The sequence below is a fragment of the Merops nubicus genome, unplaced genomic scaffold (genome assembly GCF_000691845.1).
Source record: "Merops nubicus isolate BGI_N331 unplaced genomic scaffold, ASM69184v1 scaffold9675, whole genome shotgun sequence".
Taxonomy (NCBI): Eukaryota; Metazoa; Chordata; class Aves; order Coraciiformes; family Meropidae; genus Merops; species Merops nubicus.
Genome location: NW_008608934.1, coordinates 48,973 through 68,390, shown reverse-complemented (window position 1 = coordinate 68,390; position 19,418 = coordinate 48,973). Strand labels below are relative to the sequence as shown.

The 19,418-nt window shown below is 37.7% G+C and overlaps 1 protein-coding gene across 1 annotated transcript in view; it reads right to left on the bottom strand.

The window, feature by feature from the left end:
* Positions 1–4,403: 4,403 nt before the first annotated feature.
* The window catches only part of SMG1 (SMG1 phosphatidylinositol 3-kinase-related kinase), a gene marked incomplete at its 5' end in the record, with an annotated part of 55,493 nt that continues 40,478 nt past the window's right edge, over positions 4,404–19,418 (bottom strand). The window contains 19 exons of the mRNA XM_008940424.1: positions 4,404–5,657; positions 6,141–6,247; positions 6,423–6,602; positions 7,182–7,288; positions 7,488–7,699; positions 8,154–8,381; positions 8,603–8,782; positions 9,134–9,286; positions 10,165–10,302; positions 11,261–11,730; positions 11,960–12,149; positions 12,242–12,392; positions 13,527–13,753; positions 15,212–15,446; positions 15,578–15,850; positions 16,683–16,962; positions 17,349–17,521; positions 18,112–18,302; positions 18,730–18,948. Coding sequence (XP_008938672.1) covers positions 5,580–5,657; positions 6,141–6,247; positions 6,423–6,602; positions 7,182–7,288; positions 7,488–7,699; positions 8,154–8,381; positions 8,603–8,782; positions 9,134–9,286; positions 10,165–10,302; positions 11,261–11,730; positions 11,960–12,149; positions 12,242–12,392; positions 13,527–13,753; positions 15,212–15,446; positions 15,578–15,850; positions 16,683–16,962; positions 17,349–17,521; positions 18,112–18,302; positions 18,730–18,948 — 3,792 coding nt within the window. The remainder of the gene's footprint in view (positions 5,658–6,140; positions 6,248–6,422; positions 6,603–7,181; positions 7,289–7,487; positions 7,700–8,153; positions 8,382–8,602; positions 8,783–9,133; positions 9,287–10,164; positions 10,303–11,260; positions 11,731–11,959; positions 12,150–12,241; positions 12,393–13,526; positions 13,754–15,211; positions 15,447–15,577; positions 15,851–16,682; positions 16,963–17,348; positions 17,522–18,111; positions 18,303–18,729; positions 18,949–19,418) is intronic.

Sequence of the window (19,418 nt, the reverse complement as noted above, 5' to 3'; positions counted from 1 at the left end):
CCCCGGCCACCATCCCTGCGAGGGGCTGATAAAAGCCTGGCCCCTGCACCCTGAGCGTGTGATGGGCAAAGAGATAGCAGGTTACGTGCTGCCGAAAAACACGCTGCCTTTTCTTGACAGCCATCGTACAAATTCGACGGGCCCTCCTGATCAAGAACGTTTCAAGGCTAATAAGCGTCTCTTATTGCCCAAATCACATGCCAACAGACTCTCTTTTCCACTCAGCTGTAGGCACCAGAACCCGCAGGTACCCGAGTTCTGGATTAGCACACGGGGAACAGAGAAAGCAACTCGCCTTCACAGGAAGGTTCTCCAGCTCTGAGCCCCACCACTGTCCAGCCTGCCTTTGAAAGTTTGATAGTTACCAGCTGCCCAACCCTGCTGCTTGCTTTGTTTCTTTTTTTTTTCCCCTCCCCAGAAGCTTTAGCAGCATGGGAAAAAGCATGGAAATAGTAGCAGGAGAAAGGCTCTAGGACACAAACATTTTTTTTCTGACTCACCTTTCCTAATGCTCCAGTTACACCTGTTAATGAGCTTAATTGTGGTTCTGAGGATGTACTAAAATTCCAAAATCAGGGGAAAGGAAACATTTCTCCACTAAAACTGCAACACTTTTCCAACCCAACTCACCAGATTGATGGAGAAGAAAAAGAAAAGGACTAAGAATGGCAAAGTAAGAGCAGAAACATGCCTGTACTGAATTCTTTGATCTCTTGCAGGGTGTTTTTCACCCTCATTCAAGATTGTAGGTGATGAATATATACTTTGCTGGACAACTTTCAAATTCATTTACACATTGCTAAAAGCTACAAGCATTTTTGTGTACCATTTTGCACTTAAAAAGGATGGGAATCCACCTCTAAAATCTATATTTTTACCAGCACAGCTCAACCAAAATCTCCTTCGATAAGGAAGCGATGCCAGCAGCAATTCCAGTTAGCTTCTTGAGGCAGCACAGACACACAGAAGCACGATGCACTGCTGCTCCTCTGAGGATTTGCTGAGTCCTGCCATACAATCAGCCACCTCCTGATTTCCTCCATTCGTATGACTCTCACAACAAGCACACAAGCACTTACCAATGGACGGAGGAGGGATTTCCATCATCTCTAACCACTGTCAGATTCATCATCTTCCACCTATAGAAAGCAAATTTCCTGTATGCTTGAATTTATAATGCAGATCAGGCCACAATGTGATGCACTCTTCCTACACTGAGATTCTCTCCCAGCAGATGTGCAGAAAACTAAATGCCCAAGCTAACTTCAAAGCACTTTTAAAAGGAGCAGTTTAATTGCTCTGTGCACTTGGAACTGACACAGACACAGATTTAACATGGTAACCCCACACCCATTCATCATATCTGATATAATAAATGCATCCCTTAACTTTTTTCTTATGCTATTAATACAAAGTTTTATGGATCACAAAATTGCTCTAATCAGATATACATTTTAAGTACGTAAAAATATAACTACTATTGTATTTTCAATTAAATTCTTGAACTAAAACATTAACCATATACTCATGAACAACTACATTTTCTTTATTTGCAATAAAGAAAAAATATATCTATGTGATAACTGGGTACTGTGTTAAGTAAGCAAAGGATGGATGGCAAGCATCATCTTAAAACTTAAGTGGTGGTGTGTCTGCTCATTTTAGGAAAAGCTTGCAAAAGAAAGCAGGGGATCATGACACCAAAGAAACCTTTGAAGTACTTGAGTGCACTAGAACAGGATAGCTAAATAAACCAGGCATACGACACACTGATGAATAATTGAAGCACGTTAACTTGAATTAACAACATTTTGGGGAACATAGCTTTAAAATCTCCCCTCCGGTACTTCTGAAGCGATATTTTTATATGGTGCTTTTAATTCAGATATCACAAAGCAGTTAACAGAAAGAACATTATCTGATCAGTTTAATCAGAGGGTGTCACAGGGCCAGGTCTGTGGCAGGTCCCTCACAATGGAGCCTGCTCAACAAACACCCTCCTTTCCTGTCTGAGGTAACCTCACGCTAGCACTAAGTGTCACCAATGCTTTTATAGATGTCACCAGTCATTCTTCCTTAGAAAAGCAGCTCCTCTCCTCTCCTTTATGTCTGAATTATATGGGAGACTTGTCTAACAGATATTTGACAAAATACATTACCAATCACTGAAGACAAAGCTAACTCTTGCAAAGGAAAAACAGACCATGAAGTCCCTGCAAAGTACCAAAACAATTTAAGTGTACAGATCTGTTATAACTTCAGTTCTATTAACTGGACACCACTCTTATGCCACCAAAATAACCCCAGGCACAATTAACACTCTGGTTTGTTTAATATACCCAGTAACCCGTTTGGCAGAGTACTGCTCACATCTGGCTTTACAGTATGGGAGCAAGAAGAGAGGCAAACCAGCAACTGGATTTTCAGAGGTTTAAGAGCATTTGCACCACTAGCCTAATGGGGAAGAGGTAACAAAACCAACGAGCATACTTTGAACTTGAGTTCAAGGCACTACTTTAGAGTGTGGTCCCTTGGTGACCATTTACTGTAGGTGAGCATCATGCAAAATTGCCATCAGTTGAATGGTTCAGCTTCTATAGCTTCAGCTGCTTTGTACATACTTACAAGGATCTGATTCTAGATTTGCATTATTCTATGTCTGCCTTACTGTAGAAAAAAAAAACAGTTTTACTAAGAAAAGAAATAATGAAATAACCTTATGTCTTTATGAGAAACATTATCTTTTAAAAGAGAGTGTAACTAACACGGTCTTATTTAATATGCAAAATGCATGCTTTTTGGGTTTAAGCAGGACTGCACCAATTTGCCATATTGTCAAGCTTTACCTGTCAGCACACTAAAGCTGACATTCCCAACTAACTCCTAAACGTGTGAGCCATCTCCTCAACACAGTTACACAAATTGAAGTCTATGCAGAATACTGCTCCAATTAGGGATTTGTTTTGTATGCATTTGTATTAACACTTCATTCTCCCCTTTAATCTTCACAACCATAAGTAGTTTTGCATACAAGGACATGATGAATACTTTTTTTTTTTTTTTTAAAACTTTATTAAATTATGCAGTAAGAACCCATCTCCACACAAGTGTTTCATTTCTGGATAGCAGAGGTATAATACATGAGCCACTGGTGAGTGCATTACCCCTCCCTTCCCCCCAGCTTCCAAGAAACAAAACAGCATGTACAATACACTCCTGTTACTACGGTACTCCAAACAATTGTTCATAAGGTTATTTTTAACTGGAGAAAAACAAAAAGTATCCACAGCATCAGTGTCTTGTTCTGCATATGAATGTTCTTCACTGCAACATTCAAACACCTTCTTCCTTGCAATGCACGGCGTGGCAGAGGGTTCAGGAAGCAATGGCAGTGGAATGCATTTGCATGGGAATCATTAGATATAAAGCCTGTGACATCCCTAGAGTTAATCAGGCAATCAGGAGGCAAAAAAAGGCCATGTATCTGTTGAAAATTCTTCCACTTCAAAGTGCATGTCCATGAAAAATTGGCAACAGAGGAGAAAGTGAATTCTAAGACCTACTGAGGAGGCAGAGCAGTTAGCATAGTGCAAATACTGAAAATACAAGCTTGTCTGTTACTCATGCCTGGTGTTAATTTACATTATCTGAAAATTACTAGCCAAGCTTTCTACCCACATGAACTGCTGTAAATCCATTACTTTTGTGCCAGTAGTGTGCTTGGCTCATTTGCTTGAATATTTGGATTTTGATTAAAAAACTGCTGTATTTAAAGTGTGTTTTTACTCTGAAAAGTGACTAAAATGGCATAAAGGATCTTCCCATGTCAATTGCTTTTCAGCAGCTGTGCCTAATAAATTCAAGTTTACAAAAGAGAAACTTTTGACACATAGCTATGCAAACTTATGTGGGTTGAGAAGACCAGTGTGCATTTCTGCTTTAGCTATCAGCACCTGTAAGATTCTGTAGTTGTAACTGAATTGTATTAGGTTTATCTGCTTTAAGAAAAGGAAGTTGCCTTTTCCTAAAGGTGTCCTACTTCAAAAAGGAAGCAAGAAGTCTTTCAGACAACCAGCAGACAAGTGGGACATCCATCTAAGTAAGAAAATGCCATTTTTAGAAAGACTTTTCTGACCATAATCACACTTTGAGCACAGAATTGATAAAAAAAAAAAACCTTGGTGGAAGATTCATTATGGATGCATTATTGAACAACCATCTACAGAAGTAATATGGCAAATGAAAATTACTTTGCAGGAATCTTTACAGATCTAGTGGAACAAAAACTGGAGAGTCCTTCATTTCTTGGATTATATGTATACCTCTGTGAACTGAAGCACTATAATTTACAAGTGTAAACTGAAAGTATTAGGAAAGTGAAGTAAAAAGCATATCACTCTACCTCCACCAGAACATCACTTTATTGTTTATCTGTCATCAACAATGTAAAACTCTACTAGATACTCTATCCTGGTTTTTAAAAAGGTAAAGATTACATTGGATTAGCTACATCGTACGAAAGAAACTACAGCAATCACAGTAGAATGAGATTGGAGGGACAATCTGAATTACAGAAAAGTGTACACTGCAAGCAGAGGGAAGTGCACATTAAATCAAATGCCAGTAGGATTCATTACTTTTAAATGCACAGTGACAATTTTGAGAAACTGTACATAACAGAATTGCAGAAATTACTTAAAAATAACCAAAATTACATTTTGCTTTTGACCATCCAACTCATAAGTAATCATTGATGTTCTCTGTTTTCAGTGCTTTTGGAAAATTCAATTACCAAACAAAATTTTAGTTGTTACTTTGACTAAACTGTGAAGTAGAAGGATTGAAATAAAAAAGTATATTGGAAGTATGCCTAACCTACAAGAATAAGCCAAGAGGGGTGTATGCAAGGAGAGGCTGGGAGGGAGGAGAGAAAGGAAAGAGGAAAGGGAGAAGAGAACAAAGGCTTTTTCTTCTATCTCAGAAGTTCTTCCAATGCAGCGTGTATCTGATGTACAGCTCTTTGTTTTCAGTCTGTTTCTGAAGTTTATATTTTGTAGCCTTTTTCCATACTAACTGGTCAACTCAACCAGCACTGTCGCCACGCAACAAGAGCAACAAGAATCTGAATGCATCAAATCTTCCCTTTGCTGTGATTTCTTCATGGCCCCATTTTTTCCATTTTTCTTTGACCAGGGTTCGGTGTTTCCTGAATTGTTCACAGGGTCAGGTGGAATTGAGTTCCAAATCACTCTGCGGTTTGTAGCATCCCGATTTCTTTCTGCAGCTAACCCCCAGCCACGTCCGCAGTTGTTCCGCAGCAGAAAGACAGACCGTGTTGTTCAAGCGGGGAGCTTTCACCCGGGACCGTGGGGGTTGCAGACCATTGTGTTTAGCGTATCCCTGAGTGCAGCTATCCTGCAGGATTCACTTCCCAGTGCACCGAGATTTCCTAGGTTTCCTCAGATTAAGCCCCAGTATGCATCACCACCGACCGTGGTGCGGCTACGGATGCCTGAGGCCGAGTTGATTCTGGTGGATGTCTGACCTCGCTGAACCAGACTGATCTGCATTCTCCCTACTCATACCCAGGCAGTCCAACCTTCATACAGCTGAGCCAAGTTATCTAGATTAGTTGCTTCCTTAATCACAAAGTCAACCTATTAAAAAGTTCAAACAAGTAATTAAAAATAAGCTAGATGCTTTTTAAAGTGATCTTAAAATTTACTGTTGAATGTAACCTGCAAATAGAATATTTCAGTGAAAAGAAACATCTATAGCAACTGCAAACTTAATTGCACACAACTGTGTAGTCCACATAAGAAATAGAAATCTGTCCTGCAGGGGCAAAAAAAGAAAAATCACACAAATGTTGTAAAAGGCAGTTTTATCCAACAAACGAGTTTACGTAAGTCTACAATGTAGAAAAAAAAAAGCATTTGATAAAAAAATGAATGCAGCAATACAAGGCAGCAGCATACCTTGATGTGTGATTTATGTTCCAATGAACATCTCAAAATGGGCCCCCAATTCACAGTAGGAAATTTAGTCTTTCAGGCATACCTCAGCATATACACACACACACTCACTACCAAAGATTTAAAGCAAGGACTAGTACTGGAACTTTACTATTTTCAACTCACCTGTTCAGCAACAGACATTCTCCTGTTGGGATCCACATCTCGGCCCTCTAACTTGGCTTTGACCCGCTTCCACACGCTAACTGCGTATGAATTCCTTTCCTGCACGGCTAAAGGTACAAAAGACAATTAACTCTAATTTTACATTCCTACACAGAAGCCCACTGAGATGTTTTGGGAGTTTTTTTTGTTGTTGTCAGTGGTGGGTGGGGTAGGTTTTTAGGGGTATTTGGTTTGGGGATGTTTTTTGTTTGGTTTTGGTTTTTTTTTAAGCCCTGTATTTACCTTTTCCTGTTTTAGGGTCCCTGGCTGTCTTTTTGGGACTACAGGCAACACTTTTGCCAGCACCTGGGACTGTGCTTGGAGGAGTATCTGCTGATGTGGCAAGATTTTTCTGCATTAGCTTTCTTGTGTTCTGCGACATCACCTCTGGCTGAGTCTTCTGCCCTGTATTGCTACGTACAGCTGTAAAGAAAGTTTAAATGTGCTTAAAGTAGTCAAAATAATCTGTCATAGGTGCAAGAAAAAGCATCTATTAATTAGTAATTAAATGCATATCAAATGCAGTTATAAGCACTTCAGCACAAATGCATTTTAAACTTGTATTTTAAATTCTGCATCAGTTTCTTCAGTGTGTTTTCTGATTTCTTTCACTTTATAAACACTTTTTTCCCCCACTGCAAAACATTCATTTACATTAGGCAAAGACTTATAGGTTCTCTTACCCTTCAGTTCTATCATTTCATATGGCAGTTCTAAATCACAATTCTTGGTTTTGATACAAATCAGAAACCTGCACTTTAGTTCAAATGTTGACAGTAGAATAATTCTTTAGATAGAAATCCTTTATAGGGTTTCAGTTTGTGAAGTGAATCCAGATCACAAAGGCTATCATCAAGCAGTCATTCAGTATTGTATGCTGAGTGACTTGAATTTCATAAGCTTTTATAATCCTGTCTGTGTTTCAAAATTTAATAAAAAGCTATGATCCCCTCCCTAATATCAATTCCTGATGTCTTATGTTTGTACTTTTTCAAGTATTACCTGCAGCAAATGTTGGCTGATATGTAGCAGCTGACGTTGGGCTTGAGCATTCATTTGATGTATCCGTGACTAAGGGTGATGCAAAACCCACTAGATTATTGTAGACACTAGGAAACACAATGAAGTTGATAAGCATTTACATAGCTACTTCACTTTTTTGTTGAGTTTTCAGTAAGTCAAGCCAAATTCTGCAAATAGGTTTCTGCATTCTCAGACAACCACACCAAGTAGGTTTCTTGATGGATTTCTGCTATATACAGGTAGATAAACAAAATGCCTTCACCTGAGAGAAGGTGACTTCCTTACCTTTGGCTCTGTATTTTTAGTTCTTTCAAGGTGGGAGTTATTTCCTGCAGCATTTCAACATGTTCCTGACTGCGGATTTGACCCATAACCTGAACTAATGTAAACAAAACTGTCTGAATATTATCTTGCCATGATTTATATTCACCCAAGAACTGCCTAACACTATTCTCATAGGGAACATCTTCGCCATCTGCCAAAGCCGCTTCTTCATCCTGTAGCAAAAATGTGCAAAAAGATTAATGGTTTGCTATGTTTTAGCTAAGAGATTAAAGTTGAGCATTTAAGTCTTTTCAGCCCCTCAGTATGTCATTTGAGCACAAATAGCCATAACTTCCAGTAGTTACATTTCAAGAAAAATCTGAGAAAGATTAAATGCTTTACTGATTAAAAATCAAGAGGACTTGTAAACACAAAGAAAATGTTTCAACTGACAAATGAGAGAAAAGATTTAGTTCATCCAATGCCTGATTAGCCTCACTCTAGAAATAAAGCTTTATGAATTCTTAGAGATTAAACAGATTTTATGTTTTGAACTCCATATGCACAAACACATTTCACTGTTTCTGGATACTGTATAGTTAGCTATAGCACAGTTACACCTGTTATTTTTCTTAAACTACACTGACATGGGTTTGAGGAACAAATTTTATGAAGTTTTAGGCATACCTTTGCCATAGCTTTCAGCAGATGTTTGACATCTCCAAGTTGTCTGTTATGACCCGTGAGCACAGTTTTAATACTATCCACCAGATTCTGAATTGTTTCACAAACTGTTTCTATTTGCTGTTCTCTTTCTGTCTGTACAGTTCTCTGTGTAGATATTTCCTGGCTCAACTGCTTGTGAGCTGAGTGAAGCCATTCAGAGCTACCAATAGGATGTTCAAGACCAGTGCCCTAAAAATAAGAGAAACATTTTTGTATCTGTATCCAGAGATAAAAGCCAATTACTCATTAGATGCTACTGCCAACTGTTTAGCAGCTGACAGAATAAAATCCATAATCCACAACCCATTAGAAGGTATACATAACATTAGTTTAGAATGGAAGACAAAATTGAGTACTCATGATTACAGGGATTCTATAATGTTACACATTTTGCTTTGACCTTTACTTACCACTCTCTGAAGTAGGCGAAGCTCTAGTTCAGAGACTGAACTGTTGAACTGTGATGCAAATGAGCACATTTGTTGACAGCGTTTGAGAAGTTCAAATAATGCAGCATCAAGATTTAAGGCTTCTGCTGTTCTAGTACGTAAACTTTCAAAATGAATTATATTACTGCAGAGGAAAGTGACCTGAAAAAAAAAAATCAAAGAGTAAAAAAAAAAAAAAAATGTACTCCAATTAAACTATTATACAAACTGCATTGGTTCCATGGCCTTAAAAGTGAGAATTTGAAATACAGCAGTAAAGCTACTCTGTCACAGTAGCAGTATCATTTCAGGATCAGCCAACACTGCAGCAATTCTCCCAGCCCAGAGATTATTCATATTGCTTTTAAAGTGGGATTCCCAGAAGTATTTGGCTATCTATCTGTTTGCTCTTCAGATGTTGAGGAGGAAAAGTATCTTCTACATAAACCTCAAATAGGAAGTAAAGAGTGAACACAGTAATCAAGTCGATAGTACTGTACTTATGCATAGTACCTGACTTGCTCTTTGACTTTCTTTCAGTATGAGGTTTCTTCTTTCAGCAATAGTGGCATCAAAATCTTGCAAGACTGGTGCCAGTGCAGGATTAGCACCTCCTGCCCACTTTAAACGCTGCTCAATACTTGCTTCAAGTGCTGCTAGTTTCTCCTGCATTGCAGAAGGAAGAATAAAAAAAACAAACCAACACACAGACGTAAATAATTCATACTGAAACATGTCATCCTAAGACTAACTGCCTAACTTAAAACAAATGATGTGTATATAATACATGCCGACACATCCTTATACCCATATATATATATAAAAGAATGTGGTATTCACGAGTGACAAATGTTACACTGTGCTGTTTAAAAGTTTAAAATTATTTTCAGCATACAGCAAAGTCAGATTTGTTATGCAAATAGTCACTTGTCTAGATATTAACCCACCAGAAGAAAAAAAAAGAGAGCAAAAGCAAATTAAAAGTAATCACATTTCTAGACTTAAAGATTATACAAAATAGTCTTTAAAAAGTTTACAAACAGTACCTCCACAACTAAAAAGGAAATTAAAACTCAAATAGCTAAGCAGTACTTCTTTTAAACAATTAAATAATCTGTATTACTGATACCCAAAAGTATAAAACGCTGAGCCAAGCCACAGCACACAAACCTGAACACAGAATAACTGATTTGCCTAGGTCTACAAAGGAAGCTTCTGACACTTAGCTAGTAAAATAATACCGAGGATGATGTAAGTCAGAAAATCCTAAAGAGCAAGAGTATGATCAGCCTTCAGAAAGAAAGGTACTTTCATATATTTGTATTTTCACTCATTAAACACAATAATTGATATTCCAGAGAGAATATTTTGTATGAGACAATGTAACAATATACATCAGACAGACTTAAAGAGATCAGTGAAAATACCACTATATTTGTGCTTCTATAGCAAGAGAGAATCTGGAGGTGGTAGATAATTTTGAAGTTTGTGTTAGAGTCACATTCCAATATGCTGCTGAACAAATCTCCCAAGAATAGCAGTACCTGGACTGTTGCAATTGAAGCCTCAATCTGACTAAGCGTGTGAAGTTTCTTTTTCATGCTGGCCAAAATTGCAGAACGAAGTGGAGGACTGACAGAAATAGCTTGTGGACGACTGATGAGAAGATCTTCATGCTGCCACTTGAAGAAAATAACAGGAACACCTGATTATCTATATTGTTCAGCACAAAATACTTGGCTTCACAAAGAGCAACTCCAGTACTCAGGCACACTTTCTAAGTAAGGGCATTTTAAAGGGGCTAGCTGTCAGATGATGCTTCAAAGTTCTAAATCATTAGAGAATATTAAATTATATAAGTAGTTGTAAACTATTTTTTTGCTGGCTTGGGTATTTATGCCATTAATCAACCAGTAACTTACTAGAAAGGATTTACACATATTTGCTTGATCTAAAAGAAAACCCATCAATATTCAGAAATATTTTACGAAACCAAGACAATCTTGCTTACCAGTCTATTTAAATGGTTTATTTAACTGACATGGAGAAAGCCTGTACCCTTAACCTGCAAATCACTACAAAATGAACACCAGTGTTACTACAATACAGCATAGAGTTCAAGGTACACAATGGCATTTATCTAAAGCCTCAGAAGAACATTTTCTGGATTGATACTGCTGATATTTATATTTTTTGACAAGGCAAATGGTGGAGCAAGGAGACAGTGAATGCATTAAAATTTCAAAGGAAAGCTACATTCAAGCAATGCCCATCCTCTGTTTTAAGCTATCTCCTCCCTTAAAGTCATAGTCTGAAAAAAAGAGGGAGAATGGGACAACACAACTAGTAAGAAAGCAAGTTTATGGTTATTGAAAAAAACTACATGCATTGACTCGAAAAAGAACATACACATTACCACATGTGCATCTCATAAAGCAGCTAATCTTCAAAAGAATCCAGCTGTGACACTTTTTTCCTTATAGACTCGCAGAATAATTTAAACCCAAAATATAAGTCCTTTAAAACATTCTAAAGCTCATTCAACAAAACACGAAGTCCCTGTTGTGCTCAGACACAGTACCTAAAGCTCACTTTCCACAGACACAATCTGGTGAGAATTAACATGAGTTGTGGTCTTACCTGGAACATGGCAATATGCAACTGTACTCTCTGAAGACTGGTCTTGCAAGATGAAATACTGGTTTCAAGTCTGCGCACTAGATCATGCTTCTTCCATGCGGTATCGTATGAACTAGCCAATACTGTTGCCCTGTTCATGACCAACTGTGAGAACTTGCCAATTTGGATATTGTGCTCCACAGCTTTCTTGCACAGGTCATCCACAGAAACTTTGCTTTCTGCTCCAAAGTCTTTAGCTTCTACCTGAGCAATAATATCAACACCCAAAGCGCTGATGGAACTGCACAATGTAAGTCCCAAAGCTTGATTTGGAAGGCCAATTAAAAGCTGTCTCACAAAGTCAGCTGTAAAAGCCTTGATTGGTTTGGCCATTTGGTCTTCACTAACACAAGAGTTTCTGTAAAGGGCTTTCACATTGACCATTTGAACAGGTCCATTTACTGCATTCTGGTCTTCAAGTGAACCAATTCCTTTTAAAGAAAAGAAATATTTTTGTTAAAAACAAAACTTGATGCATCTGGAAAAATTTTATCTGACATAAACAGAAGAAGAATACAGGAATTCATTTTTAATTTCTGCATACTTGCCATATATGAAATGTAAAGTTACAGTAAAAGTGATTATTTTACATTCTTCTCAAAAGGACACAGGATGAGAAGTGGATAAAGTGTTACTGAATATATGATAACATTTATTTACCTGACAATGTTTTAGAAAAGGTACCACAAAGCCTGAAAAATTCTTTAATTGTTTGCAGCCTCTTCAGAAAGAAAATTTCCTCTAGAACTTGCCGATTATTGTCATCATCAAAGAAATTAACTTGGGTGCTGCGGGCTTCCCTAATTATGTCAATCTTACGCCAAGCAACAGGTATTTCCATCTTGTTTAGCTGGGCAATGTAAAAGAAATAAATTAGGTTCATTTTTATCAAACTTTCCTATTTCTGAATCAAAGAGCACTCTGAAAAGAACAAATCTATACCTTTTCAATCAACAGACCAAATGCAGTTTCCACTTGAGCAAACATTCCATCAAAGGCTACCAAAAGCATCTGACCAGCTGACATTTTGGGAGTTTCATCAACTGAACCATTTCTTGGTTGAATTAACTCACCATACTGAGCATGAAGTACTCTAAAAAAAAAACAAAAACACACAAACACAAATCCACAAACAAGTTTACATGTTTTTGCTTAGTCTAAAATAAATAAATAGTATTTTCTTAAACTGATTGATCTCACAGCTAGATCAGATTGGAATTAAGCTGCATCTAACAAGATGAAATTTTTGCAGGCTCTTCTGGCCATCCTGTCCCACTTACCACATGAATCCTATTGCTGGTAAGAACAATTAAAGATACCAGATAAGAAGGGATTGTATTAAAGTATCATCTACAAAGCTAACTTAAAATACAGGTAGAGGATACATGTGGAGGATGAGGTCTTGTGTTATGGTTGAAGTGGTCTAACAACTTGGCACTCCTGAAAGCTTGTCTTAGGTTCTCCCTCGCATCTATGACTTTTAATCCTCAACTGGGCAGGCTGAGCAGGCTTGTCAATGGTGAGCAGGCTTGTCAATGGGTAAACCAGGAAGAAAATTAACCCAAGAAAAAAAAAAAAAATGTAAATAGTTTTCAAATGGTATAGCAGCTTTCACTGTACCACTGATGGAGCCACCGTAACTGGCTCAGGGGAAGTAGCAAGATCACTTCCACAAAACAGGAGGCTTTTGAATTGTCTCAGTTGTCTACCAAGCACTTCCCCAGAAAGGTACTGTTCTACATTACAACATGCACACGCCTTTTTGTTTGGTTGGGGTTTAGTTTGTTTTGGTTTTGTGTTCTTTAATCAAGTCACTGATTCATTATGCAAAGCTGCTCATCAAAGCTCCTGACAAAACAAGTGTCATGTTTGCAAGCTCTCCCTTTTACAGGTTCCTCCCACAAACTAATGGACCAGTTCCTATTTTTAGCATCCCTTAACTTCAAACATAAAATTACATCTACGTATTTTGGAAAAAGCTGACTATCAAAAGTGATCTTTAAGCAGATGTAAATGGAAATTGCCAGAGGTCTGTATATCTACACATGCATGCATATAAAGGCACAAACACACCAAGAGGAAAAGTGTTCACTTTAGACACTGCACCCTGCTTAAGGGTATTACTGGGCAAGAAAGGCCTCTACATCAAACAGATAATAGAATTTAGATAAATGTTCTGCAGCCTTTCATTCCCTCACACCTGAAATAAAAAACGTAAATGATTTACCTTGCAACATCAATGTAATGAGTATGTGTTTCTTCCTCCAGTCCCATAGCAGCATTTCGTAAATAGGCTTGAAGAGATTCAACCAATGTTTGCAAAGGAACGCCATCAGTTGTTTGTTCAATAAGATTATCTAATTCATGAAGCATACTTTCTAAAGTATACTCTCCTTTCATTAAGCACCTAAGAGCTTCAGGAAAAATGATCTGCCGGAAGTTTGAGTTCAACTCCTATTGGGAAGTAAGTATGGAAACATAAGAAACTTCCCCTCTCAAAAAGTATCCTATGCAACATCTTTCTCATTTTAGTATTACACAACCCAGTAGTAAACATTACCTAAAAGATAACATGATGATGGTCAATCAAGGGTCAAAACATACCTTTTTTTTTTAAATTTACAGAAATCTGGAATACATTAAAACCGTATAAACCCAAAAGTTTGACATTTGCACAGTGTAGCAACAACTACTTCAACAGCATCAGCAGCAATACCTCACAGCAGAGGATTAGAGGTACTCAGATCACATTCTGAAAATCAGTTTTGTCAAATTCTGTAGCTGTTCTTTTCCACTATTTAACTATAAATGAGTTAACTTACTTACTGAATTTATGATTTGCTAAACCAATTGGACTAGACAGGAGAAAAGAATAAAAAACTTGCCAGATACTGATTATTTTGCTAGAGTCCTACTTCATGCCTCAGAAATTAATGCATTTTTAAAGAAAAACAGTACCCTAAGTGGCATAAAGCAATTTTCCCCCATCAGGCAGGTACAGGAAGAACCAAACAATGCGCTGTCCCCAAAATGAAACAAGACACAGCAAAAAGAACAGTTGTCTTGACTGCTCAGTGAGCTAAACATCTTACCTAAGAGCTCACAAAGGGGACAACAATGTGAGGGTGAAAGATCTCAGCTGCAACGCAATGAAATTGCATGCATGTTTCTGAAATTTTTCTTTACTCTTCAAAGTATTAACAAAGCGACAAAAATCTCAACATGCTTACACAGGTTGGTAAGAAAATTTTTCAAATACAGTACAGTGGAATCAAAAGCCTCAAAAAACTTTGAGCCACACCAGCCACAGTTTATAAATCACTCAGCAGGTATTTCATTCAAGCTGCTGCTAACAGGTTTGTTTTTGTTTTACTAAAGTAGAAACATTTCTAAACCACAAAGTTATGAATACATTTTTTCTCCTTCCCAAACTTGTAGAAAGGGACCTGTAAAAAAGGTTTTCAGAATTTGTTTCAAAGTACTTGTTTCAGGTGAAAATAACCAAGGTTTAGCAGGAGCAGAAATTTATTTCTTTTTTCTGCAGAGGTTAAAGTTTGGAAATTGTTCTAGGCTATCCACAACAGAATAGAAGAATGAAAGCAAGGCTTGAACCTGGCGTGTCTATAAATCAGATATTAATTTCTTTTTCATGGTTAATTACTTGCTAGTAGTTTTTAAAATTTGTCATGTATAGATCAAAATGGTTTCTTTCAACCAATAAAAAAAGAAATAGCAGTAGCAAATGCATGTTCAGCTCAGACAAACAAAGCAAAGAAGATTAAGGTCCAACAAAAAAATAAAATCTCAGCAGCATCATAAACAGCTGCTTCAGGAAGCTGTCCAGAATGGCTTAGCTTAAGCCTTAGAAGGTTGTGGATGAGGAAAGAAAAAAAAAAAATCTAAAAGTATCACCTGAAGTGAGATATAGACTCCATTTGCTAAGTGAACAGTTTCTGATGCTTCAATGGGGTTAGGAATATCCAAGTCCTGGGGTACAAGATGACACTGCTTCAGCAACTGCACAAGGCATGTAACATTCCCACTCATGCTGCAAAGCTCCTCCAAGAACCAGGCTCCATCTCTTGAAGTCAAATCAACCAGCTGCTCTCCAGCACTAGATGCTGCACCCTCCATCATCAGATTTCGCCTAGATGAATTATGACACTTAGTTAGACAACCTGCCTGCTATCACATTGTCCACAATCATGTCACTTGAATATTCCTTTTAGATGGTCTCATACTTGAATGCATAAAAAAAAATCACAGGAGGCAACTCACCTTGTCAGTGCACAAAGAGCAGATACGATAACACTTGCTAAGCTCAGCGAGCCCTCCTCTCCATTTTCATGAAGGAAAACTTTTATGCACCGTTCAATTTCTTTCAGCTGCTCTTCACAAACAGGTACAGTAACTGCCTCCTGTTTCAAACGCTCCACCTGCCTGATAAGTCTGTTATTTATGTCTGCTGCATAGCGCTGTAGAGTCATTTCTGTAGCAGTTACGAACTGACACATACTTTGAGGTGGTTGAGGAGCATATTGCATTTCATACCTGTAAAGCAGAAGTATGCAGTGACAAAATTTTCCCTTCTCAAGTGCTAGAAAACTGCATTCTGCTCTGTAAGAGAAATACTCTGCACTTGAACAGCTCCCACATCACCTACTCCCTATCAACTCTAAATACCACAGCAGTTGATGGCTACCCTAATGACACTTTCATGAAGTCCTAGAATGCACACTATTTCCATCTATTTGCAAAGACAGAAGAAAATCAGTAAGCCTTGAAGCAAAGAATGACTAGAAGGTATGAAATCAAAAGGGAACACATTGCAGTGTAAATGCCTGAATACAGAACCATAGAATCACTTCAGTTGGAAAAGACCTTTAAGATTACCAAGTCCAGCCATCAACCCTACTCTACCATACTGTACCAAATCCTTCTCTAAGCCATAACCCCAAGCAATCTAACCTTGTAAGCCAAGCAGTAATAATGATGAAATGGCCTAACTCGGGAAGAAAAAAAAATTGCTTGAACATCCATTTAAATTTAAGAAAAAAACCTTTAGCTGACTTGATTTTTAAATACCAGTTTTTAAAATCCTTAAATACCTTTACCCTAAAGCCACAAACATGGTTCTTCGTTTGTTCATTACAGGGCAATGTTACTCAGTTCTGTTTTTGCAGTACACAGATTAAACTCTGAAACATATTTTTAAAGTAGGTTTTCATCTTTTTCTCTAAGATTCTGGAACTGCAACTTAATCTGGTCTTGCTTCATAATTAGATTGGTCCTTGTAAAAGTTTTAATTTTCATTAGTAAATTAAAATCCTGAAGTAATTTGAAAATTCAGTTTTTCAAACAATCTGGTATTCTGTCAACTTACTTCCTAAAGATATCTTGACAACGCTCTATTGTCATGTTACGGATGAGTTCCTCCATCCAGGTCTTCCACTGCTCTATTCGGTGCTTCTGAAACACGGCTTTTGGATACTGAAGAGCCACTGTTGCATAGTTGTGCAGTTGTTCAAGACAACCACGTAACACAGATCTTCTCTGCTGGAGAAGAGCACCAACTTCTCCTTCCAGTTGTTCACACTGACTGATTAGATGTGCCTGGCCTGCATTTTGCAGAAATGCTGTTGCTGGTACATAGCTTGGAGGACCTTTTAAGAAAGATGTTTAAAAATTGAGACACATCTCCAAAGCACGTGTATTTTATAGCATACAAATACTGAGAGTTAACATCTTTCCAAAAATATTTTCACTTGTGATAAAAGAGACAGGGAGAATTCTTATTGAGAATTTTGAGTATGAGGTAAGAGGATAATCTCATCCCCAGCTAGGGTAAGACAGACAAGTGCCTTTGCACAGTTTGGCACAGAAACCTTGAAGTGCTCTAGGCCACCTGCTAAAGAATGCCCTTTCTTTCCATTTATCATATGCAGGTCCTTGCCTTTAAATTAGAGGTACTCATAATGCATCCTGATATTAAACTCTAGTTATTTCCAAACCATTAAACTTCCCCCCTCCCCCAAATACTGTTTTATACCTAGGTCCATTTGTGTGCTAATTTCTTGAAGAAGACTTGCAAGTTGCGTTGCCTCTAAATTACTGAAAGCAGTTTGGTAATGTGTAATCCACTGCTCAAATTCATTCAGCTTCACCTGGATTGCTTCCTGGACAGCTCTTTGTTGAGACTGCAACTGTGTGTGCTCAGAATACCTGAATTATTGAAACCACAGAATCAAGTAATTACTACAAGAAAAAAATACTTAACTATAATGAATACAAAATCGTATTGAACAATACAACTACCCTGTTGACCAGTAAATGAACATATTCTCACCAATTATACAAAGCTTTATCAATGTTCTGTTAATTCTGTTCACCTACAAAATAATGAATGCACGTGCATATTCATGCAATTCTGAAATCTTTGATAAATTTCAAATAAACTTGAAAAATAAGTTAAAGAATTAGATACTTAGATTAAAAGATTTTTGTGCTATTTATCAATATTTGTACTATGTGGGTTAATTTGATGGGACACCACACTTGGCACATTCTGCCTCTTGCCAAAAGGGTCCATGTTCCACACTTGACTAGCACAGGTTATACAGATAGGGCCAAGGACATAAATAAGATTATTAATCAGGCAAACTGTTTCAATAGTCCATCTGTACAAGGAGTGACTTGCTTACTATAAAAACAGCTTTTACCCCCCCATATACATTCTAACATTGAAGTATATTACTAAGCCACCAACTGTATTAACTGTGAGATTCCTGACAGAACTCCTAGCTCCTCTGTACCTGTGCTGAAGTGTGTGGGAGGGATGATCGACTGCTTCTGCACCTTCCAGAAATTCTATCTCCTCCAGTAGTTTTCCTTGTAACTTCTCCACATCTGTCAACTGCTCTTGCAGGTTCAGGTATTCTTCTAAACTACTGTCCAATTTTGGCAGCACAGCAAGCATTTCGTCCCTGTTCTTAAACCAGTTCACCTACAACCAAGACACAGACATTATAGAACTGGACTTAATTCAAACAGGTAAGGGAACGTAATACATGGCAGAGCTTAACCCCTCAATATTGTTCATCTAGGCCTACCTCCAGTGCTACAAGTACTAAAGCTTAACAGATTCTTTAATTGGACTGCTCTCTAAACCTCTGTTTTTATTCCTGTGTCCCAGATTCAGGCAAAATATTTAAACTGATTTTAGAAAGAAGCACACAGAAAATGAAATCTAAATACTTGCAAGTTCCATATGAGCACAGCCCTCAATACAAATTCAGTTTAGCTCAATAAAATTTGTGAACTTCTTCTAATAAATTACCACCTCTTCCAGGACCACTAAAATGCAAATAAATGAAGTGAAAGTGTAGTGTCTACTTTGGTTATAAAGCACAAAATTATGGTAGTGAATTCACCTTTATTTCAGCCACTCTTGAAGAAAAGAGACTACGGGTAATATCTCTTTCCATTTCTCTTTTGCTTTGCTTGTTTTCAGCCTGCTGGCCACCACCACCATAGACGGCTCCAGCAAATCCTGCTTCACCTCCCGCTGTCCAGTCCACCAGAGGATCATAAACAAAAGCTTCAAGCAACGTAAGCAAAGTCTCTCTCCCACGCCGCATAATATGAAGGACCTGCATCATATTTTTAACAGACTCATTCAGATCTTGTATTATCCTTGTAGAAAGTGGAATGTTAAATGCAGAATACTGTACTTGGGTAGATACAGAAATCACTTATCCCTAACCACAAATACAGGAAAATCACCACAGTATGTATGAACGCAGCTAGCCTGTAGTAACATCACTAAAACTAAAGACTGCATTCTAGCTCTCCGCACCCGAGGAATAAAATTCCCCTTTCTTCAGAGCATTTTTCTTTTAAAAAACAATTCTGTCATGCTTATAAAGTATGAGCCCTGAAAAAAGATGCTAAGGAAAGCTTCATAAAAAAATGCTTCATGAAAAACATCTTTCATCTAGCGCTACAAGTTCCCCTTCCCCACTGAATTTTAGATGTGCCGGTAATGCACATTTATTTATCTGGCAGTCTCATCTCTCTTACATACCTACTATTGCATCTTATCTAAAATAAGCCAAATTAA